Below are 24,055 nucleotides of genomic sequence, written 5' to 3' on the forward strand. Positions count from 1 at the left end.
TACATATTTGTAGAATAAGAGCGTGTCAATTACACATCCTGGCTCTTTTTCTTTTTTTCGAAACTCTTGACGATTTAACTTACTTTTGCAGTCTCGTCCGACAAGCCAGCTGAGCTAGCGGCCCGCGTCCCCGCTGCCAAGGTGGAAAGTGTGAAGGAAAGTCAGAAGGAACGCTCCCTAGGTATGTGCTGTACTTTGCACGGCCCCTTTACATGCTCTCAAATCATAAGCCAAATCTGATCCCTAGGGTTTTTATCTCGTTTTTTAGATTTCATGGCAGTCAGAGAGTATTGCCAGGGACTCTTTGACTTTCAGACCATTCAGCTGAAGAAGTTCAAGTAAGTTTGTCGACAAGACATGATTCCAGTTTAGTGAAGAACTGCTTCAAAAAGTTGCATTGTGTTTTTTGTATTTGGGCTGTATTAGTTATTAATTTCGTGTTAAAAGGCTTCCACCTCACAAATTGTGTCAGAGTGAGAGCGTGCAAACTCATAGATTTTTAGGAAAGTTTAGTTCTCCAAGAATTCGTGCAACTAAAAAACATATTCTTTAAAGCTCCTCGCCCAAATGCTTGTGTTTTGCATGGCTTTCCACTATGTTTGAGGTGGAGTGCAGGAATAGAGTTTGAGATCATTGTTGGCGGTGGTTCAGTGCTACCTAAAGCGTATAATGCATTGGTTTTGTCGCTTTAATTCACTTTAACTTGAGAAACTTCATTCAGAACTTGGGCTGGCCGTCGAAAGCACAAGAAAAAACTCAAGCAGATGCAGCGTCCCATGCTTGTAAGTCGGTTTTGACTTCACAATTTTTTGCATTTATCTAAAGCATCAGAAGATTTCTGTGATAGGTGAAATCTAAGTTTCTGGTGTTATGGTAGTTGTAATCTATTACTATGCATACCCTTCCAGTTTTTTTTATCAGGGATTTCTCTTGTGAGGCCCCTACTGAAAATTGATTAGGTGGATATAGTACCTAACTTGTCCCTGTTATGCAGGAGTTCTTCTTAATGCTCTTAGCAAGGTTCAACTACCTTTTGCATAGGGATAGTCCTTTCCTTGCCTCTTTAATTCAGGGGCTGGGATCATTTACTAGGGGAGAAAACAGAGTTAAGGAGTGGAAACAAGAAACACAACCCTTACAAATGCACCAAGGAGTGTTTTAATACATCTGCCCAGCAAGCAAAGTCCCTAGAGTCTAACGCTATTGTGTTCTGTTCAGCCCGAAGGCACCAAGCTTATCATGTGTTCACTGCCCCCAACGTCGGACACCAGCCAGATCACGGGAGGCCACTCCAAAAGAGGTCAGTCCTTGTTTGCACCTGTAAGCTTGGCTTGTAGTAAAAACTCATATAGGGCGTATCAAGTGAACCTTCCGCTGTATAACTAGCCGGAAAAATTGGCACCTGCACTTTAAAAGCTACAACACCCACCAAATGTGCACTGAGAAGGTCAGTTTTACCGTGTGCACACCTGCCAAATCTCCCGTATTACGCGGACTCTCCCGAATTTGAACCAATTTGTACGAGTGACAGAAAAATTTGCGGAAAATGCAAATCCCCCCCCCCTCTCTTTCCCGTAATTAAACAATGAGTTTTTGCCGTCACAACAAATAGCTGCAATGAGAGCAAGGCCCAGCTGTATCTCGCTAGCAATAGCAGTGCAATACAAATGTAATGAACTTGTCTTCATGTAAATTTGTTGTCAGCATTTCTTTTTAAAAAAATGCCCCCCCCCCCCTTCTCTTCCCGATTCTCCTGAATTTGGTTTCTCCAAACTTGGCAGGTATGCATGTGAAACTTCAAGGCGTACCATAGTTCTTTTTCTGTAAAAAATGACAACAACAAACTTGTCGAAGTCAAGCATGGGCGCGTTTGCAGACGGCGGAGTTAGTGACGCTACTAACTTGTGGTGCCTTTTCTGATAGGCACGACAAGCAGACGACAGAGTGCGTTGTCTGCTCGCTGTGCCAATCGAGAGGTGGCACCACAAGTGAATAGCGTTGCTAACTCGGTCGTCTGCAAACATGCCCGTGTTTGACTTGTCAAACATGGGCATGTCAACATGGGAATGTCAACCATGTAAAACATGGTTGACAAAATCTTAACATCTTTTATAAAAGACATCCACAAAGTAAAAAACAATGCCACAGCTGCATTGCCCATTAAATTGCACTTCAGAAAAACAATAAGTGAGCCCCTTATTTTGTCCCGTTACCAAACAATGGTTTTCCTAAAGTTAAATTTTTGCCAAAAAACGGAACGGAGCAAAACGTGTTCGAAGTGCTTGAACCTCTATCTTTTCTTTATCCTCAGTCAACCAAAAATAATTTATAAAAAAAAAAAAAAAAGTGCTGTGTAAACAAATGAAACTTTCTGTGAATACTCTGATGAATACTCTGATGATGTAAATATGGAATTTTTCAATATCAACTTTTTTTGCAGTAATTTTTTTTTTTTTTTTTTCTGGGTAGTTTCTTTCCTTAATGTCAAGCATTGCACAAGAGCCATATAACGTAGTGCCTGTGGGGCACGCCTGTTCGCTTGGTCTCACCTTGGCTAACATCTGTGGTGCACAATGACAAAACTAGCGCAAATCACACACGGAGTAAGGTTTGTGCCAGTGTCCCGCGCACCTGTGCAGAGTGCGGGACTGTGTTCGGCGCTCAATCGTCTATGTCAGCATGATCGAGTGAACAAGTTATTCTACATACGTGGCTTTCCGCAGTTTTTCATTCTCTCAAAATTTTCTCAGCATAGCTCCGTTTAATGGTAGTGTTGAACGAATGGAACTATGTAAGTTTAGTCGTATACTTTTAATTCTCACCGGCTGGCTCGCTTTGATATAAGGTAACACCATGGGCTTGTCAGTTCTGCAAGGCGACATACGCTTTCTTAAAGGAGCTGTGCAACAATTTTTGTGCTTTGCTTAAATAATTTGGTAGTTGGTGTCTCGACCTTTCTGAAGTAAAGAACAAAAAACCGCTTTTTCCATCATGCCCATTTTTATTTTAAAAATGGACAAAGATTGAGGTTTTCGGCACTTCTCAACTCCTTCACCATCTTCCGAGTCACGTGCGCTGTGACGTCAATGGGGGTTGTGCGGGGTTCCGGTGAAACTCTCTCTTTAGAGGCATCAGTGAACAGCGAGAACTCATCCGCTCGCAACCGCGTGACCACTTGCTGGCGCAGCACGAACAGTACGGTGAAAGGAGGAACGTCTCATCCGGGCCCGCCATCCCCGTCCGGCTCTGTCCCCGTCCCCCTCCGGCTTCTGGCGACTGTTCGCGGTAGCAGATAGAGCTGACGGTTTTGTGGACCTAGTATAGATGGCGCCACTAAAACTCCGTATAATAAGAGTTTTGTCAAAGATACCAGGTTTTTGACGCTTTAATATTTATGTTGGAACTACAGGATTTATAGAAAAGTTATCTTTTATCAAGCAGGTATTCGCACAACTTGCTATCTTTCTACAAGACCCCCATTGACATCATGCCGCGTGTTTCTCATGGCCACCGCTCGCGGCTGCAGCAGGTCAAGGAATATTCTAATTTTTGCCTCGCGATTACGTGGCGGAATTGCCTCATTTTGAAGGAAGGGGGTTTGTTTTCTGTCCTTTGTGACAAGATGAGCAATGTCAAAAGTAGAAGATGACAATTCTTTCAACGTTAAAATCGTTGCACAGCTCCTTTAATATATCTGACACTCTTATGTATTGCAACACACAAGAGTTGAATGACACAAATTTATGGCTCATTGCGTTTTCTGTCTGAGAGGTGATCCCCCGAACGCATCCCATTGTTGTTTTAGAGGTTTAATGCCAAAATCTACTGTACAGTCGCCCAATTTTTTAATAATATCACGCGAGCGTCGACCGCCGGGACGTCCAGTGCCGTGCCGTGGAGAAATGCAGCGTCACGGGAGAGATTAAGCGCGTGCGCACAAAGCCCTTTCCGGGGAGCTTCGTCTGCTAGGCTATTCCGCTGATCGCACACAGCCCCTTCTTTGTAGCAAAGGAGTGCGTTGCGCCGATTTACCGCAGCCGACGCTACGAGCCATCTTGGCCAGTTCATCGCTAAGAATGCGTCACGTGGCCTTCCTGATGGGCACAACTGCATGTGGAAGCGCGATGTCACGTGACAGGGTGACAGCACTGGATTGGTTTTGATGGCTCGTAGCATTGGCTGCGGTATATAGTTTAATGCATTGTTGCATTTAGCTTGTTGCGTCATCGTATTTTTCTTTTTTTGTGCTGACAAAGTAAACGCAAACAAAAAAATAAAAGAATAAAAAGAAAACTAAATAAATGAGATGACGCGCGGTTTCTTTCACGCCTGAGCAGTATCACGGTATCACGCAAGCAAGCGCTCTTCAGATCTTTGCTTAAAGGCGGTCAGCTATGCCAGCAGATAAGGAAGAAAGGCTGAGTGCGGTCAACAGATGAGCCTAACAGACGACGCTCGGACCGGAGAGAGCTTTGTGCGCACGCGCCAAATCTCTCCCGTGACGCTGCATTTCTCTGCGGCACAGTGCTGGCTTTCCCGGCAATCGACACTCGCGTGATATTATTAAAAAATTGGGCAACTCTACAACAGTTAAATATATATGTGTATATTTTTTTAATTTGCTAAACTATTGGTTACTTGTCATTCACTGACCCTGGCGACACCCCATTGAAGGTCGCATTCTTGTTAAGCCACATTCAAGCCCAATATGCTCAGTTTGAAGAACCCTTCATATTCATTGTTTGTTCTGCTGACATGTTATATACTGTGCATGCATATTCCTCATTGAGATGTGGTGCAGATCCAAAGTTGGTATACTTTATGGGGTCATTGAAATAGCTTTCATGGCTTCAATTGCTCAAGCTGAAACTGCTTGCTGCAAGGTATGCCTAATTAGGAATTGGCAAAGTCTGACCGGGATTAGCGAGCTTAACTTTGATGCTTTGCAGCCACAAATTTTGATCTTATTCACCTTTCAATCTTGTCACACAACCTCTTGCACATCGTAGCCACATGTGTGTCATATTCTCTGATCCCAGTGATTTCATATAATTAGGAAAAAAAGCTGGGTTCTACAACACACAACCAGCAGATTCACCATCGGCGATAATTTTTTAACGTGGTAAATTGGAGTTATTTGTTTTCATGTTTCCAGAGTTCATCATGAATCCCAGTGGAAAATCAAATGTCTGCATTTTACATGAGTATGTGCAACACGCCATGAGAACGCAACCTCAATACACATTCAAGGAGCTGGGTATGTACACCTTCCTGCTGGGCCAATGCTTTGTGCTAAGCTTTTCTTGTAATCATTCAAAGTTATGTGAATAAGATTGGACCAGTATTATACTTTCTGGGATGCTCAATAAATCTGAATGTGTCATTGCTGGAGGTGTGTGAGCATCAAATTGATGCAGACTCAATATAAATATCAAAATTTGACTGCACATTAAGTTAGAATATTTTTGAATATGTATATCTTAATTGTCAACTGAGCAGGCACACTTAAACAAATCATGGCTGTAAGTTTTTTTTATATGTACCTATAAAAGGAAAATGTTCTGTTACATGAGAAACATTTCATATTCTTGTATTAGGAAAAAAAAGGCCCTGATAAGATGAGTAGGGTGAAACGTAAAATAGTAGTGTGACAAGCAAAGCAGTGACTTCCTTGTGTTTTTTAATATAGCTTGAAGTTTTCTTTTCTGGCACTGTCCTAATTATTGCCAAAGAAACCTAACCTACGACCGTGAGCAAAATTTGCGAGACTGTCTTGCCAGCTGAGATGCTCCGGCACTTCAGCTGTTTCTCCTAGCACATTGGTGCAAAGCAGTGAAGCTTGACATGAGAGACCTGCACATTCTGAGGACATCATTCTCAATTTTCTAATATTAAAAAAACCATGATCACTTTGAAAGTAAAAGTGTGTTGCATATTGAATAGCAAAACATTTTTCACAAATACCTCAAACTTTAGAATATTTCACACCTCTAGTTATCCTATATATATTAAGTAAATATTGAAAAACCTTGGATCAGCTTTTCTCAAATACTAATTACGAAACATGTATAGTCAGGTCATTTATGTGATGTAAGAGAAATGCTCTCAACTACTGCAATAGTCCACAGTAAGCACACTGAAAGAATAGCTGATGCTGGTTTTTGTTGCAAATGTTTTGCTCCAGAAAAACAATAGTCAAGCAGTGTTCTTGGATGCTTGGAAGTTGGAAGCATATTTTCACCCCATTTTTCTTTCAGTTTCTTCCATTTGCACTAAAGATTCCTCAGTAACCAATGGTGCTTTTAGATAACCTAAACACATGCAGCTTTAAAGTATCTAAGAGAAAAAGCAAACACTTGGACCATTCACATTGCAATCCACTTATAACGATGTACTGCTTATAACAATTAGTTTCAAGAGTTTCTAAACTAGCAATGATTGGTTTCTAGTCCAGATACATTGATAATTGGTTATAATGGTTGAATTTCGGGGTTTCTTTCATTATCATTTTTAAGTGGATTGCACTGTATAGTCAAAAGGCTACTGACCCTATATTTGTTGAGACCATTAATATTTAAAGGCCATGTTAACCGTGAATACAACTCCAGAGTGACAGCCTCTTTATTTCACAGTCAAACAGATTGAGTATGTATCCATGACGTCCTAAGAGTTTGCATGTTCACCACAGGTTTGTCTCATAAAGTGAAACCAGGACAAGAAACAGTGCTGGTATCATTAGTCATACCTCAATAAAAATTGTGGCTTAGTCTGCCTCCAAAAAACATTTTGCAGAGTTTTATATGTTGCTGTTTGTATGTCACACTTCTAGAAAGTTCCAGCATGCCTTACGGAGCTACGGTCGTCATCAATAGCATCGAGTACGGCTCCGGGTTCGGCAGCAGTAAAAAGCAGGCAAAGTCTGAAGCAGGTAACGGGTGTCTGTTCCTTGCCGAGCCAGACAGTGACATGCTATGGTCATTTTTTTTTGGACACGATGTGGGGTAAGGGCGAAAGGTCCGCACTTACCATGTTCTTCCATTACAGCAAGGGCAACCCTTGAGATCTTGATCCCCCAAATGAAAGATACAAATGTGAAGAGCGAGAAGAGTGAAGACTTCTTTCAAGACGTCGCAGTAAGTGAGGTTTTCATGCTTTGCGTAAATTTTGCACTGATTCAGGGGGGACCGTATATGCTAAGACAGACACAATGTACTCCTGTATTCCTGACAGCCTAAGGAATACAGGGTGTCACTGACAACCTGTATTTCTTAGGCTGTCTGTGACTGTAAGAGAAGCTTGCTTTCCAGACTATTGAGCACACCTTTGAAATGGTTGCACTCCTATTTGAAACTCTGAAGGGACCAAGTAACAGCAGCACAAACGATTGCTGGTTGAAGTTTTCTATGTATTCAGTGCCTTTGAAGTAGAGGCTCCACAGAGTTTATTTTTCAATTGTCCCCCAGCTTCAATAGTGGCTGTGCCCTTTCCTTGCCCTTGCAGTTCTTTGACGAGATCAAAGTGGAGGACCCACGTGTCAACGAGCTGTGCGCCAAAACTGGACAGCTTTCGCCATACCAAATCCTGCTAGAATGCCTAAAGAGGTACCTTGCACTTTCACTGAATTTCTGATAAACTTCCTGCATACTAACTTCAACAGATATCCTAGAAGACTTCCTAACCTCCTTTTCTTTTTGGTTTCTTTTTTTTCTTTTCTTTCTCCTAGTGTTATTTCAATATATGTTTACGGCCCAGCATGTAGTCAGTGAGTGCATGTCAGTGGCGGTGTATCTTGGGACCATGAGACAATTGTAAACTTTGGTGGAAAATGTTTTGGAGTCATATGTTGATGTGCAGAATGCTTCTTAATGTCTTGTTTCATGGTGTGACTTCTGCGTGAAAAATAAACTAAAATCGAGTGGCCCTCCCTCTGTCGACTCGGCGCGGAAAGAGATGGTCACATTCATTGGACAAAATGGTGGCATTGGTGCACAAGAAGCCTTATGCTTTTTAAAGCGATAGCTTTAAGGAGCTCGTGTCGCAGAGAAGTCGGTGTCCGTGGCGTGGGACGGGAAAATCCTGATTGGTCGATAGAGTCATGACGTCACAGCCACGTGGCTTCGCGCAGAAATTTCAAACAACCCGCAACGTCGCTCACGTGAAACGTGACGTCACGAGTGGAATGAAAGGGATTAAAACATAACATGTAATGCGAATTAAAGGTCGCCGCATGTCTCAAATGATTTCACTCTATAAAGTAATTCATTTGCCTTAAAGAAAAACAATTTGAAGAAATTTAGGTGGAGGTGGAATAATCCACGACCCTTCGATTGCGAGCCAGACGCGCATGCAGGGCCTTGGAACGAGCTGGGGTTTATGCGTTTAGCTATCGCGTTCCACTCTTTAAGGGGGGACATGGGCCTAAATTTTAAATTTTTTTGAAAAAATTTATTTTTCAATTTTAAGGTTTTCAGTTTTATAAACTTATTATACACCCTTGCACAAAATTTGATAACCATACACCAAATAGTTACGTTGATATAAAATATTTTCAACACATTGTGAGGCAGTAACAAAGTAAAGGAGTTCAATGTTTAAATGCATTTTTCTCAGTTCCACTTTTTGCTGCAAAATTCATACGAAGGAATCTTTTGTTGGAAGGTAAAAGTATTTGGATACCACAATCAAGATGTTTCTGAACTGAAATTTACTGGGGAATCGGGCTATCTACTTTATTTTGTTTTAAGTTTAAGTCCTCAGTGATAAAAAACCAAGTTTTCAAAAATTGACAAAGGACAGATATGCATCTCATATTTTGAGGTAATAACTCTTCCTGAAATATTTACCTTTAAGTTATTAAAACTAGATAGCCCGAGGTCCCATATCCCCCACTTTATAATCAAGCAGTCAAAGTGATGCTTATTAGCTTCATTTGAATATCATAGATTTCTTAATGAAAAGTGGCACATTATCTTATGCAGGTATGTAAATTTGTCCTAGGGAGCTGAAAGTTCGCACAGTACACCTACATCTGAAGCTAAATCTCGCCTGAAATTTTCATTCTGGTCACTTGAGTAGTTCAAAAGTTCGACCTCTGGCCAGTGTCCCCCCTTAAGGCAAAGGGGTGCCTGGAAAGACAGAAAAAAAGTTTTCTTTAAAGGGATACTACAACGAAATTTCGGCGCTCATTTTTTGGTCTATATGTGTTCAAAAAAGCAGTATCACATGGAACATACCAATATCTTGTTAAAAAAGTCTCGAAAAGGAATTTTAAAACGAATTAAATGATTAGCAAAGAGCACCTGGTGGATGTTGCTAACGCCTCGTTTGTAATGCTCGTCTAGGAACCTTGACAGCTAGTGACGGAGGTTGTCTCGTCTCCGGCCACGACGAGAGATGGGGGGAAGGAGGAACTCCCCTCTTCCCGAGAATCCCTTTTGTGTGTCGCAGAAGTCGCTATTGTCCCCCTAGAAGATTATAGAAGATTAACCCGTCACTCAAAATTCGTACAAAAGCAGCCGCTTCGGTGGCTGGAACGACTAGGCCATCCTCTCGACGTCAGCCTCGCCGTAGCTTTGCTCGTCTTGAGACGACCTATGTCACGATTGCATTGGATGTCACGCGCTCTAAGCTGGGCCTTCTCCGAGCGCTTGCCAGAGTGGGCTGTTTATAACGAAAAATACAGCCACCAGGATCAAAATACAAACGTGCGATTGTCATTTACGGATATTGTAGATCATATTCAACCTATTTTTGAACGCGACGGGAATATTTCAAATTTCGTTGAAGTATCCCTTTAAACAACCTGGTTGGGACACACATGTCAAAAAAATTAAAATTATGCGAGAAAAAAAAAATATATATTTTAGAGCAATGTTGACGGTGCGAGACGTGATTTAGTTAGTAGTCACCTCCTTTCCACTTGTTTTCTCGGCATTTCGGGTGCAAGGAGGAGAGTCGGATCGGCTTGGCCATCACTGAGGTGCACAAAGTGTATATCCATCTCGTTGAGGTGGAAAGAGTGTATAACCATTCCGTGATGTCATTAACTTTGCGCGCAAAATTTTAAATAACGGTCGCGCGATCAATATTGCTCTAAAAAATAGTTTCTTTTTGCATAAAATTAATTTCTTTGCACGTGTGTCCCAACCAGACTGTTTAAAGAAAACTTCTTTTTTTTTCTTTTCAGAGGTCCTTTAAGCATCCTCCTGTATTATTTGCGGGGCAGGATTTGACTTACTAGTATAGACAGAGTAGGCAGGTGATAAAATATAGAGGATGCTGGAGTGGTGCCGATTCTTTGCAAGATAAATTTATGCACTCGCCACTAACCGTGTGCAAGGAGGCAAGGGGCACCACTTTCAAAGACTGCCTTAGGTGGCAAAATTTTTTAATTGGCCTCTGTCACAGAGGCAGTGTTTTCCAGCTCAGTTGAAGTGATTTTGGTCAGGATTGGCTGCACTGGATCAACTACCGTAATTTCTTGAGAGATAGCCAATTTAAAATCAAGAGCAAATCGGGTGAAAATAAGGATTGGGTTAACTTTTGATGTACAATTAGGAAAAATTGAAGAAACGCTATTTTTAGGTCATGTTTTCTTGCCAAACTTGTTATCGCGGTGAGGGACGCTGAAGCTAAGATGACTGTAGTTCCCAGTCAGCAATGTTTGCTCATATCCCACCAAAGCTGACTAGCCGCATCTACGCCAAGCTCCTCATTGATCCCAACACTACAATTACTGGGACTCGGCTATCTTTCGGTGTTCAAAAGAAAATAGCAAATCAAGCCAGAGATAGGGGTGAGTTATCTTTCGGGGGTGGGCATCTCTCGGGATATTACGGTAGTCGACTACAGAAATGACCATCAGATTGTGGTACCCAGTTTTTCGTCTTAATACTGGTCGCTTGTACGCAACAAGCCAAACTGGCTCTCAGGCAACCGGCTTGTCCATGGTGACAGTGGCCCCTAGGAGTATGCAGGGTCGACCTCAGTAGGAAAAAAGCAAAGAAAGCGAGGGTTTATGCCATGCAAACATGTTTCCAATGGTGCTTCCTGAGTTCTGTCATTGGTGGAGCCATCTGGCCATGCTGGGAGACTCGAAACCAAAGGCGATGTTATTAAATTAGCGCCTACATGCCACCCAGAAAGGAAATGGCAGAAAAAAAAACATCTGTGGCCGTTCATCAAGAAGGGCCACAAATGGTTTTCAGGAACCGGAAACAGGGCTTCTGTTTATTGTGCTGTGAGTAGCAAAGAGGGTAAACTTGTCTGGGTTGATGGGCACACTTCGTATTTAGGTGATCGGCAGCACCTACAAAATCCAGTACAATGGGGACGGCATATACAGGAACAAGAACTTATGAAAAACAGGGCTGAGGCAAGACAATCACACAGGAAGTTAGTTTTGTTCAGAAACTCTTCTCAAAATTATGTTGATTTGTCATTTAAATGCTTCATAAGTTGTTAATTAGACTTATAAGATCTACAGTGACTGCCACTGTCAGAATACTATATATTTATGGGGTGTGAAGATACCATTGACTTGAAAAGAAGCTCTTAAGACCAAGGGTTGTGCGAATATTCGAAACTTTGAATACTTCGCAAATAATGCTTGCTATTCAATTCAATTCGCTTCCCACTTTCGCTGTTCAAAGTATTCGAGTTCTTTGAATATTCGAAAACTGTGAATAATCCGGAACGTGCTGATTAGTGTCAACTTGCAGTTGTGTTCCCTGTATTGTTTTTGGACTGCGCAGCATGGTTTCGAGCTTGGCAAACCCAAGATGTCAACCTAAGTGCCTTTTTGTTTTTTCTATGAAGCACTCGAAAGTTATTTGCACACATTATTGTGATCTGTCCTTTGCTCACCATGATGTCTGAAGTGCGGAGTTAGCGAAGTGGTCGTGGCACAAACGCTGCGATAGATTTGATGAAGAGAAGTACTATGATTGGCAGCGGTGCACGCATCGTCGTGAGCACAAATGCCACGGACCACACTCACACTACAGTCCTTCCTACAGTCACTACAGTAGCCAAGGTGGTATGGATTTGGATACGGATTTCCGGCCGACCTCGTCTATTGACGATATGTGGCTCGTTTACATTCATGTGGTTGTGTTCGTCCGCGATACGATCTCTGACTGTGTTGTGGCTTGCTGACCCACCTCTACTTGTGTACTTTCATTTACGTTCTGTAACTGACTCCTTGAATGGTGTGTTACTTTCATCTGTTTTTTTATTTCATCTGTTTTTTTATCAATTACATGTGTGTCATTTTTCTTTTTCATAAATGTCTGTTGAAAAAAAAATCCCAGTTGTGGTTTGTTTAAGCATTCTTGTTTAATTCTCATCAAATAGAAAATAGTTGTTTTTGAAAAAGTTCTTATTCGAAAATATTTGATTTGATTCGTAACCTTTATTACAGTTGAACCTCTTTATAACAAACACTGATATAGCGAATTATCGGATATAGCAAACAAATCACGAAGTTTATTGGTCATGCTTTATTTAGATTTGAGTTCTAGTTACATAACAAAACTGAAACTGTGAAATCTGACGCGCTATCGGTTATAGCGAAACGATTCCTGCTTTTCTTGCGTAACAAAATACAATGAAAGTTATTAAAAAGTATGAAAAAAATTCAAAAAGTAATTTCAAAACGAAAAATAGCAAAGGTTTAGATTGCCCCATGTGCAAAAATGCGCGTTTCGGGAGGTAGCGCCACCTACGAACCGAGCGGGTAACAGCGGGGGTGCCACTTTTGGCCTCTTTGCAAGGCATCAAGAACCAGTGCAGACAAAAGCCAACCGCCAACCATGCCACTCGTAGCAGAGCTGCAAATGACGACGAAGCGGAAAGCCGTCTCTCTAGAGATAAAAGTGAATGTTGAGTGCGGTGGACGGCGGTCAGAGGAAAAAACGACATCGCTACGGACTTCAAGCTTGCACCAAGCACAATATCTACCATCCTGAGTGCAAGGAAGAAGATCGAAGACTATTGTGGAAACAACACCAACAAGATTGATCGAAAGAGTCTTAGGTCTTGCCTCTACCGAGACGTGGAAGAGGCACTCTTCTAATGGCTTAAGAATGTAAGGGCGCGAATCTGGAAGTGTCTGGTCAGCTTCTTCAAACAAAAGATATCACTCTGGCATGTCTGTTAGGGCATGATGATTTCAGCTCCAGTGCAGTGGCTCCAGGTGAAGAGGCACCAGCCCAAAATCGCATCTTTCTTCAAATAAATGAAATAATAGATCCAGCTAACGTCGTTTTTCGTGTTGCGAATTGATATCCTCGTGTTCGGATCTATTTTTTTTAATGCTGCTTAGTGACAGGTAAGGATCTTGTGGTCCGCGATAGCGCATTTTTATATCATAGTGCTGTGCACATCCTTGCACGGGCTCGATTGCAGGAACATTCGCGTCAATTTTTTGTGTGTACTGTTATAACGAATATTGTATATCGCGAACAAATTTCTGCTCGCGTGCTAGTTTATTATAACGAGGTTCGACTGTATTAGATTCGATTCACAAGATTTTGATGTTCGCACACCTCTACTTAAGACCCATAGAACCAAAGGGAAAGCAAGATAAGAAGTTTTGCTCAAGCTGTGCAATAAGGTACTATTTTAGGTGCAACCCATTCTTGTTTTGACTACCCATCACAAAGGATATTTCTTACAAGTGTGGTGCACAGTCATCGAGCAGATCTGGTAACGTGGCATTCCTTTTTTTCTTTTTTTAGGAATTATGGAATGGGAGACACAGAGATCAAGCAGGAGATGAAGAACATGAAGCATCAGCGCAACGAGTTCATTATGTCTGTCGGCAAGCATAGTGCGAGCGTAAGTTGGTTGCCATGTTGTGTAGGTTCTTCTGCCAAGCAGTTTTGGGCAACCTTTTCTCTCCTTTTACCCAGGTCATCTGCAGGAACAAGAGGGATGGGAAGCAGAGAGCATCTCAAGCCATTCTTCAGGTGGGCTAAAACCCTTATACTCCTGGTTACGACTGTCTACAACACTGTATTAGTCACTGGCTTTATTCTGGATTCATTTCGAATATGTGATACAACACCAAGGCTTACAAAACCTGGAACATAAGGGTGCTGCTGAACGATGGAAACTCTGACAGTCTAATGACATTTGTGACGTTACGAAGCCTCCGACTCCTCACTATGACTTTGTTAAGGTATCGCTCAAAGAATGAACGACACATTCCGAGTTTTGGTTCATCACAGAAGCCCTCACTGCAGTCTGAAAAAAAGACTTGCACCAAAACTACTATGTACAAGCATTTAAAACAATACGAATGCCCCCGTAAAGACCTCCTAACTTATCGTCTGCTAGGCTCTGATGACTTCGAGATCTCTAACGACTTCACTTGACTCTCGGCAACCCTTGTCTCATTGAACCGCATGACAGTTTACGTCCAACAAAGTCACAACCCTCGACCCTCAACCGCAAAACATTTATTTAAAAAAGGTTGGTATTCTAATATTTGCATCCAGAATATTAACATAATATTAACCTGTCATTTTCTGAAAACGCAATAAAAGTTTTATCGTCAAGAACAACCTACTAGGGTAAGAAATTGCAGTTTTCCTCGTATCTCTCATAGAGTACCATGTATTAGCTGGTGTCAAATTAGGACTGCCGGTGGTGCCACTCGACCCCAGCAAGACTAGCCTCGATCCGCTATCCAACCTACTACAATAGAGATCAGTGTATGGGACTTCAGTCCCCCTCGCCGGCACCCCAAATTGTGGACCCACCTCAGCCCCCCTCAAAAAAATTCCTTGCTATGCCACTACTTGAGCAAACGATATGCGGTATTACACACAAAAAAAAAAAAGAGCACCTAAACAAAAAGAAGAAAAGCGTTGCCAATTTTACATTCCCCCACACGGCTCTTGCAAAAGCAATGAGTGCGTGATTTACTCGCAGCTCTGCCCAAATCTCTAACTAAAAACAACAAGAAATATAACCCGCAAAGCATGCACCCCGAAACCTTGAACAAGACTGAAAGAAACGGTGTCGTGCAAGTAGTTCGTCGCTGCGCACTAACTATAGTCGGCTACAAGTCAAGAAGGTAGAAGAAGCTCTCCCCACAAACGTGATGCGCCTGTTTCAAATTCATCCGCCATCGAAAGAATAGTTCACTGGAAACGTCTTTTGTTCCGGTTCAGTGAATAGATATTGGCTACAGTGTGATGCCAACTTGTCTACGACCCCCACTTTTTAAGAAAGCGACCTTTGTATTCATCGGAGACGGAACTGAGCCCCCTGAAAGTGGCCTTTGTATCCATCAGAGGGGGAACCTAACCTCCTAAAGTAGTATTTGTTTCCATCAGAGGGGGAAAACTCTAATCTCTCTCTTGTGTTCCACAACGCTAAGTCAAAGTCGAAAGATAAAGCAAATATTTACAGGAAGGCAAAACCCTCTCCCGCGTTGGCCACAACGTCACGGAAACGATGGGACGCTATTGGATGCAGACTTGGCAGAGGGATACATGAACCCCTTTGAGGGGCATTTGCCGCTACCTTCTTGACTTGTAACTTACTATAGGGTGACCAGACGTCCCGTTTTGGCGGGGACAGTTTTGTTTTTGAGGTCCGCTTTTGCCGTCTCATCTTTTTGTCCCAATAAAGGATCATGTCCCGTTTTCGCAGGAGTGCATAGTTTTGAAATTGGCACCAAGCGAGTTGAAGCAAACCGAAACTATGCGTTCTCGTTACAAGTATATTTTACAAAAATAACCATAGGTACTTTAAGATATGAGCTAAGCTATACACACTAGCCCGTGCACCTCGACCGGAAAATGTTACTAAGAGTTTCAGTTTGCAATAAAGAAAAAAAAAAAGTAGCGTATAGCTTAGGAAAGGTGCCTGCTTCATACGCAGCGGACCCAAATTCGATCCACAAAAAATGCCTACTTTTTTTTTTTTTTTGAGCATGTGGCAATATTTATATTTCTTTTTTACAATCAACACTGAAAGAAAAAAAATAAAAAAAAGACTAATCTTGTCAACGCAAATTTGCTGAACTAAATGGTATGGGACTCTTTCTGGACGCTTCGGTTACCGGCTGAACTCTGCGAAGCGGCGTGTACGATGGGGCCAAGCGGGTTAACAGTTTCGTAATGAGCAGCCGCATACTGTCACCGAGAAGCGGCGTGAACCTAAGCGGGGATATTTACCCAGAGAGTAAAATTTAGTGCAATATGGTGACGTTTTGAAATACCAGCCAGTTATTTCATTAAATATTTTTCTCCCAATCTCAATCTTTATTACAATTCCCCCCCCCCCCCTCCCCTTTCCCCCGCTTGGATGTCTTGTTTTCTACCTTGAGGAATATGGTCACCCTAGCACTAACCCAAGATGACCGTGATTGTGAAATATCTGAAAGCTTGCTCACAGGTGGCACCACGGGATAGATAGTAAAATTCATGGAGAAAGGCAATTTTTAGGCTTTCACCGGAGTGCAAACTTGATCCTCCTATTTTCCTATTGTAATACATGGAACGGGGATGTTGTTGAAGATATGTTAAGAAACAAATTACCTTCCGCAATACGTTCTCAGGAAGTCTATTAGTGCCTCTGTTTTCTTCAGGACTGCTTATGAACGACAGGTTAAGAAAGGGGGCAGTTTGAAAGAATTCATGCTCCTGTAAAAAATTTCCAGCCCCAAAACTGGGAAAAGTGTGACCACCCTACAAATTGTTTTTAGGGGTGAAGCTCCTTAGGGTCTAGCCTTGTCCGTCCGGCGTCCGTGCTCACATCGATTGCCATCCCATCTGTCTTCTTAAAAAAAGAAACAATGTTTGCGGAGTCGACAGGATTCGAACCTCTGCGGGGAGACCTCAATGGATTTCTAGCTAGTCCATCGCCTTAACCACTCGGCCACGACTGCGGGACGAGTAGGAGGCTCTGAGATGTGGTAGTAACTCAAGAGCTGGGGATGTCATGGATGAATTGTTGCATGTAGCCGCTCAACGTCTATACAGGAGAGGGCGCTGCAGTCAAATGCATATATAATTGCGTTAAACTTTGCATGCATTGGCTCAATGTTTATAGACGAGAGGGCGCTGCGGTCAAATGCTCAAATGCGTATATAACCACTTTCCATACCACACATTCCATACCAACGCAACCCGGAACTCAGCACTACCTATGAGCAATAAAAAAAAAATCAGCACTATCAGCACTGCCTATGAACAAAATCAGTATCATCAGCACCACCAGAGCTTCGCCCCAATCAACATCATTCACCACGTGGTGATGCGGTCATTTTTTTATTTGCTTTTTAATAAAACCATCCCGAAGTCTTTCTGTCCAGTGGTTGCTGGTCAGTCGGTCCAAAAAGTTGTCTTTGGAAACACATGGGGCCTGGGGAGCTACGATATCCTCTTTTAACAATCGTAAAAATAAAAAAAAAAAAATAAAAAAAAAAAATGTTAAAAATGTTCAATAAAAAACGTTATTGGAAAATCCGAGGGGTTTGGTGAATGAGAATGACACTGGTGTCGGTGTATCAGGGTCCTAGCATTAACAAAAACAAGACAGCTTAACTTTAGTCAGGCAATTTCTCTCCACCAGATTTAGGGCAGTTAGTTATCACACAAAGTTTTTAAGTAACACACTTCTATTTTTTTATTTTATTTGCACCCCTGTAACGCATTTCTTTTTATCTTTATTCAGGTACCCACTTCACCATCAGGCATTACAGTGGGGGGGAAACAAACATTATACAGACACAGAAAAAACGCACACATTTAGTGCGTGAAAAAAGGCGTCATTGGGAGCTATGGTGACAGCGCAGGATGGAACGGAGTTACAATTGTGCGCGGTCTCTACAAAAAAGGAGTGTCGCAGTACGTCACCCTTAAAAGGAATTCCTCTAATTTTTAAAGCATGGTCGTTCCTACTGGATACGTAAAAAGGCACTTTCATATATTTATCTTTTTCTACACCGGTTTTACCATAATAAATATCGTGAACAAATTTGAGACGGAGCTGCTTTCTGCGATCTTTTAATAATTGCCACTTAAGTTTGCGTTTTTACTCAGTCCTATTAGTCGCCAATCGTAATTACTTAAAACAAACCTCGAAGCCGCATTTCATATTTTTTCAGGTTTTTGTATAGAAAAGGTGGTACTATAAGGGTCCCAGACAACGCAAGCATATTCCAGAATAGAACGAACGTGGGAAAAGTATATTGTTTCTCTGAGCGACTGAGGTACAATTAGGAAATTTCGACGCAGAAAACCTAGCATCCGTGAAACCTTCGAGGAAATATAGTCAACATGCGCATTTTAACACAGATAGGATGTGAAATATACACCAAGGTATTTAAATTCATTTAGGGTTTCTAGGACTTTCCCATTTAGTGAATAACGAAATGCTGGCGGTAAAACCTTCCTTGGGTAAAAGTGACACGTACAGTTTTTTTTTTACATTCAAAGACATTTGCCATGACTGACACCATGATTCAATGCTGTCCAGGTCCTTTTGCAAAATCACACTATCCTGCAAATTATTGATCTGTCTATAGACAACACAATCATCTGAAAACATTCGAATGGTAGAACAAACATCAACAGCAATATCATTTATGTAAATAAGAAATAAAACCGGTCCTAGAACCGAGCCCTGCGGCACACCTGAAGAGACGTCGGCCATTTGGGATTGGAAGCCATTTAAAACCACATACTGTTTTCTCAACGACAAATACTCACGAATCCAGTTATAAACTTTGTCATCAAGTTTATAAGCGTGTAGTTTGGAAATTAAAAGGTCATGATGAACGACATCAAAAGCCTTGCTGAAATCAAGAAATATACAGTGAAACCCGTTTAGAACAAACCCACGTACAGCGAATTATTGTCGATATCGAACTAACGGAAAATTTAAATAAAAGTGCATGTAAAAAGTATGTTTTATAACGAACAACGTATTGTTTATATAGAATTTTTTTCCCCCCGGGAGGGCTTCCAAAAGCGCGCAAACAATCGTCTTCTAGCCTCTCCCTTCCCTCCAAAAAGAAGTAGGAAAGAACGAAAATCCCGAAAGCTCGAGTTGCGAATAAAAATGAGTGAAGAGAAGCGATTCAGAAGGGGAGAACGCTTAAAAACACACTGCACGCACGCACAGAAAAAAAAACTTTTCATATCAAAGCGTTTGCCCACAAAGAGAAGCGATTCAGTGGGAAGATAAGCTAAATGAACAAACTGTACGCAAGCAAAAAAAAAAAACTTCCAGCGTGTTGTACAAGGCGTAAGTGAAGAGATGAGAAAGAAAGAGAAGCTATCGCCTTACAACGAACTCATCGTGGAAGTTTGTTGTACATGTTTTTTGCTATATCAAACTACTTGCTATATCAAACCGATTGTCGCGTTTCCTGCTGTTCGTTATAAACGGGTTTGACTGTACAATCAATACTTTGTCGCTTTTCGATTGCCAAAGAAAGGTCATGAAAAATTCAACTAATTGCGTACTAGTACAAGAATATCCCTGCCGGAATCCGTGTTGCGATGAATCTAAAAGGTTCTATTCGTTTTTGAGCTCATTATTCATTTTTATTTGCGAAAAGAACTTAGAAATGCCAGGAGGAGAAAAGTGAATTTCTGCCGGGCAGAAAATTGTTTCATTTCTTCCTCTTTTAGGAATACTGGTTGAGCGGGTACTCTCACACTTCTGCTTCATCAATGTTAGACGCATGTGTTACTGACATGGCTAGGAATGCTGCTGAATTAGCGGTTTTTATGGACCATAAATGGGTGCCAGAATATTCAAAAGCAGTATGATGCATGTATACTGCTAGTAAACATATGCATTTGTTTGAAGCCAAACCTTTCTTATAGTTTCCAGTTTTGCCTTCCATGTCCTTCCCTGAGTCATTCTAAAATGAAAACCTTAGCATGTATGTTAAAGGACGCATGCAAAGGAAAAAACATTTTTTTTAGACAGCTTAGATGGAAAAAAGATGTCATAAAACGATTTTGCAACGAAGAAAAAAAAATTTTAGAGCTATATTTACGGCGCTATACGAATTTGTCGTTGGCGCTCGCGGGAGCCGCCGCTGGTCACGTGGTAGGCCCGCGCGCCGCCGCGCTGCGTCGCCGCCGCACGCTGAGCGTTGTGCGAACGCCGCTTCAACGCGTTTCTTTACGCCGCCGTCGCCGCCGCCGCACAAGTTCGTCTGCTTCGGGGCGCCGCCACCGTCGTCTGACCGGCGCACAGGTCTATCACGTCTGCTTGCGCTTTTTCAGGAGTTTCCTTTGGGCTCTAAAAGTTACTTATTCTTCTTAGTTTTTTGTTATACTTCAAACAAAGATGAATAAGTTACCGTATTTACTCGCATATTGGTCGATACGTCGTATAGGTCGACCCCCCTAACTTCGGGACCCCCGAAAAAAAAAAAAAGTTGAAAAATATAATACCGGGATTCGCGTATTGGTCGACCCCCCAGTTTTGATGAGGCGATTTTTGAAAAACAGGTCGACCTATATGCGAGTAAATACGGTACTTGTAGAGGCCATAGGAAGCTTCCGAAAGAACGCAAGCACCACATGATAAATAAGGACCAGTCACATGATAAATACAGACCACTTTTCCGCGGTGCCTGCGGGCGCCAACTACAAATTCGTTTTGCGCCGTAAATATAGCTCTAAAAATTTTTTTTCTTCGTTGTAAAATTGTTTTATGGCGTCCTTTTTCCATCTAAGCCGTTTAAAAAAATGATTTTTTCCTTTGCATGTGTCCTTTAAAGTATTGGAGTTCTCAAGTAGACTAGAAAATGCTCCACAGTCTCTTTGTGCTGCACAATGAACCAGATATGAGCCTCTGCCATGTATTGTGTTGTCTTATTCTAGGCACTTCATCCTCACATCACTTCATGGGGTTCCTTACTCAGACTATATGGAAAAGGATCATGCAAGACATTAAAAGAAAAGAAGGTGGGTGCTGATACCTCTGCTGTGTGCTACATTAGGTAGTTCACTAAACAGATTTGCACGGGGGTAAAAGTCGGAGCAAAAGCTTTTTCAGTGTCCTGACAAGTGCCTCGTTGTGGCTGTCGTGCCGCCTTGCAGGAAGAAGAGCAGCGGATCACCAAGCTCCAGAGCAAGGCCAGTGCCAATCGCCCCAACCTGTGCATACTCAACAAGCTCAAAGAAGAGATGGCCAAGCTTAAGGAGCGCAGGGTATGGCTATCGGTGGACAAGCTTTCGATTCTGCACTTTCCTTATAGTCTAATTTTTGAGCGAACACAGTTTGAAACATTTGTTGTCCAGCTTTGTAGATAACTGCTTTTCTTATCTTGCTTCTCATAGGAGGCCATGAAGCCCATCGGCAAGTTCATCCCCCAAGAAACTGAGTTTCCTTCTACGTCAGCCTCAGACCTCAAAGTCGTTGAGTTGTGATTTTTTTTTTTTTCCCTAAAATCTCTCTGGTCAGGTTTTTTTTTTTTTCCTTAATCTTGGAAGACATTCCTTACGAGCATTCCTCCCATTGTTGTTTGCAACGAAAGCTCTCTGAGATGCATATGTCCCCGAGTTCTTCAACATGCTCCAAAGTCATCCTTGCAGCTTGAAGCTAAGGTAACTTATAGTGGGAGGGAAGTGCAGAAAAAAAAATGTATTTCTACTTGCAGTCAGTCATACCATTTCGGTGTTTGGTGCTTGTCATAACTGTGAGCATGAAGAGATGCACTGTAAGGTTCTTGAGAAGGCTTCTACCTAGCTTTTTATTGTGGCTGCTTCAATTTTACCCCTATCTTTCTGTTATTGTTTAGGTCGGACACAGTGGCATCCCCAGAAGCCATAGAAAGTTTTTCTTTTACCCAGTTGTAAGTACGTAGCTTCAGGTCTATATGATGAATAATGGATCTTAACGTTATTAACATACAAAGGACGACACAGTGTGGCCGAAAGCGTGATTGCCAGTTTTTTTACATTTTTCTTGCACAGTTAAAAAACTGTTATTAGCGTTGCTGTATGCTCTGAAGAGGGGCATTAAAAGTATTCGAAAAATGAGGGGGGTGACAGGGGAGGGAACTTAGATTTTCCTCCCCTCCCCTGAATTGTTAGCTAGAAATGTCTCAAATGTTGAGAAAGGGGGGGGGGGGGGGGGCGTTATCCCCCCCCTCCCCCCTTCACTTTTTTCCTGTCCCGACGCCACTAGCTCTGAGATGTGCATATGTGTGACTCCAACTTAAAAGGTGAAATTTGGTGTTGGTCATGGATGCTTGGGCAAACTGTATCGCACATCCTATGCTGTCCACATGGTACATTTTATGTTAAAAATGCCATGGTGTTTTATGCCAAGTTGCTTCTTTGTTTTGGGCTACCATTTTTTTTAATCTTTTGCATGCTGTATGAACTGACGAAGGCTTTTTATCAACGTCTCAGTTTACGTTTGAGCTTTTAATCTTGCGCAGCTTGTGAGGCCACGCGTTTCTTGGCGGTCATTATACAATTTTATTAAGAACTAAACTTCTACCCAGTATGGCTCTAGATTTTTATGAAATGGGAACAAAGTGTTGGTTGGTGTTGGGATGTTTTGGCATGGTGATATATTTTTCTGGTCTGTGTGAGTGTCTGGACATTGTATTTTTTCCACTGTAGAAGCCACTGGCTCTTGTACCTTCGGTAATAGCTACAGATACAAGTTCTGTTTGCCGAATTGTTATGCTGGTCATATTTTGTGTCGAAAAGCTTCATCTAGTGTGGTTGGTAATTGTTTCTACCCCTACCCATTCTCTCGTCAATAATTGCAGACTGTTACAGACTGTGATCTAGGGTTCTACTCATCACAACTGCTGTTGTCTTGATTTTGCTGTCTTCATTCCCACTGTACTCTTAGAATGTATGAAGTGGCATCTTGTACTTACATTTCAGGTCACCAGAATTATCAGTAAGGTTTCATGTTGAGTCAACCCTGAGGATTCTCCTCAGTGTCATTTCGGCCCCTAGTCTTCTGATGTGTTTCTGTTTTATTAAGTTATTCCTTTTGACCTGCAAGACATAATAAAAAAGAAATGTTCTGCTTGCCCTTGCCTCGTTAGATGTTTGTGGTCACCATTTTGCAAAGACATTCTTTGTGTCCCCACTCCACTATCTCAGCGAGCCCTAGCGAAATTTCATATCTTCTGGTGGAATGCAAAGTGTTGCGATCCTAGCAGCAGATGGGAAGAATACATTTTATAAAAATGAACATACTATAAAGTTGTTCCTAAGGTAAGATGTAAAATTAGAGCTCTTTCTGTGGTTCCAACTGTCAATCTTTTCTGTTCGCACAGATGTTTCTTTGGGGCACTTTTCCATATTGCTATACATGGCGTGCTTCGGTTTTGTTTCAAAATGAAAAAGAAAGGTGCTCGTATACTCTATAGAACGAAGAACTTGTGAAAAGTGCATTTGTACAGTGAACTGAATAGTAGCAGAGCTTGCTCTTTCTTTTCACCCCGCTCCCCGCCTCCCCCCGATTTCCTACAATGTATGGTGTGTGTCCCCAAAACATTTACTTGCGTGTTTTGCTGAAGAAATAAACTACGCATCACCGAACGCTCATTCTCCGCCCAAATGTTACTCTAGAGTTCTGAACCAGATGCCAAAGTTTCAGCACTAACCCTTATTCAAAAGTTATAAGTGATTTTCTGAAAGTTTCAAGGCAAAAATGGGGCCTCTTTTCACCTGTTTTTGGTGACTGCTGCCATAGAGCTCTATGTAATCAAGAGCTCCGTCGACTGCCATTTCTTACTGAAATTTTCAGAAAATCGCTTGTAACTTTCGAATGAAATATCATTTAGTGCCGAAACTGGCATCTGCTTCGGACTGTTAGCGCTACATTTGGGCGGTCAATGAATGTTCAGCGATGCATAGTTTATTTAGTCAGTCAAGCGAATTCATTAGAAACATTAGATGGGGGAAGGGGTTCGAGGGAAGCATCGGTGACGCCACGGTCTGTATGCCGGCTACACGAGAAAGGGATGAAGGATCACATAAAGGCATTGATCTTGGCCTCATGAACATAGCCCAGGAGGCTGTTGAGGATGTGAAGTTGT

The 24,055-nt window shown here is 41.9% G+C and overlaps 1 protein-coding gene across 1 annotated transcript in view; it reads left to right on the forward strand.

Moving 5' to 3' along the window:
• Positions 1-23,041, forward strand: part of LOC8032206 (microprocessor complex subunit DGCR8) — a 32,380-nt gene extending 9,339 nt beyond the window's left edge. Inside the window, exons 4-16 of the mRNA XM_029994371.4 lie at positions 92-181; positions 269-338; positions 722-782; positions 1,219-1,300; positions 5,156-5,257; positions 6,830-6,928; positions 7,045-7,133; positions 7,501-7,601; positions 13,740-13,839; positions 13,914-13,970; positions 20,865-20,948; positions 21,084-21,194; positions 21,324-23,041. Of these exons, the coding sequence (XP_029850231.2) occupies positions 92-181; positions 269-338; positions 722-782; positions 1,219-1,300; positions 5,156-5,257; positions 6,830-6,928; positions 7,045-7,133; positions 7,501-7,601; positions 13,740-13,839; positions 13,914-13,970; positions 20,865-20,948; positions 21,084-21,194; positions 21,324-21,413 (1,136 nt within the window). The 3' untranslated portion in view covers positions 21,414-23,041. The remainder of the gene's footprint in view (positions 1-91; positions 182-268; positions 339-721; positions 783-1,218; positions 1,301-5,155; positions 5,258-6,829; positions 6,929-7,044; positions 7,134-7,500; positions 7,602-13,739; positions 13,840-13,913; positions 13,971-20,864; positions 20,949-21,083; positions 21,195-21,323) is intronic.
• The last annotated feature ends 1,014 nt before the right edge of the window (positions 23,042-24,055 follow it).

Source organism: Ixodes scapularis, unplaced genomic scaffold (genome assembly GCF_016920785.2).
Source record: "Ixodes scapularis isolate PalLabHiFi unplaced genomic scaffold, ASM1692078v2 PGA_scaffold1__304_contigs__length_218370807, whole genome shotgun sequence".
In the NCBI taxonomy this organism is placed as follows: Eukaryota; Metazoa; Arthropoda; class Arachnida; order Ixodida; family Ixodidae; genus Ixodes; species Ixodes scapularis.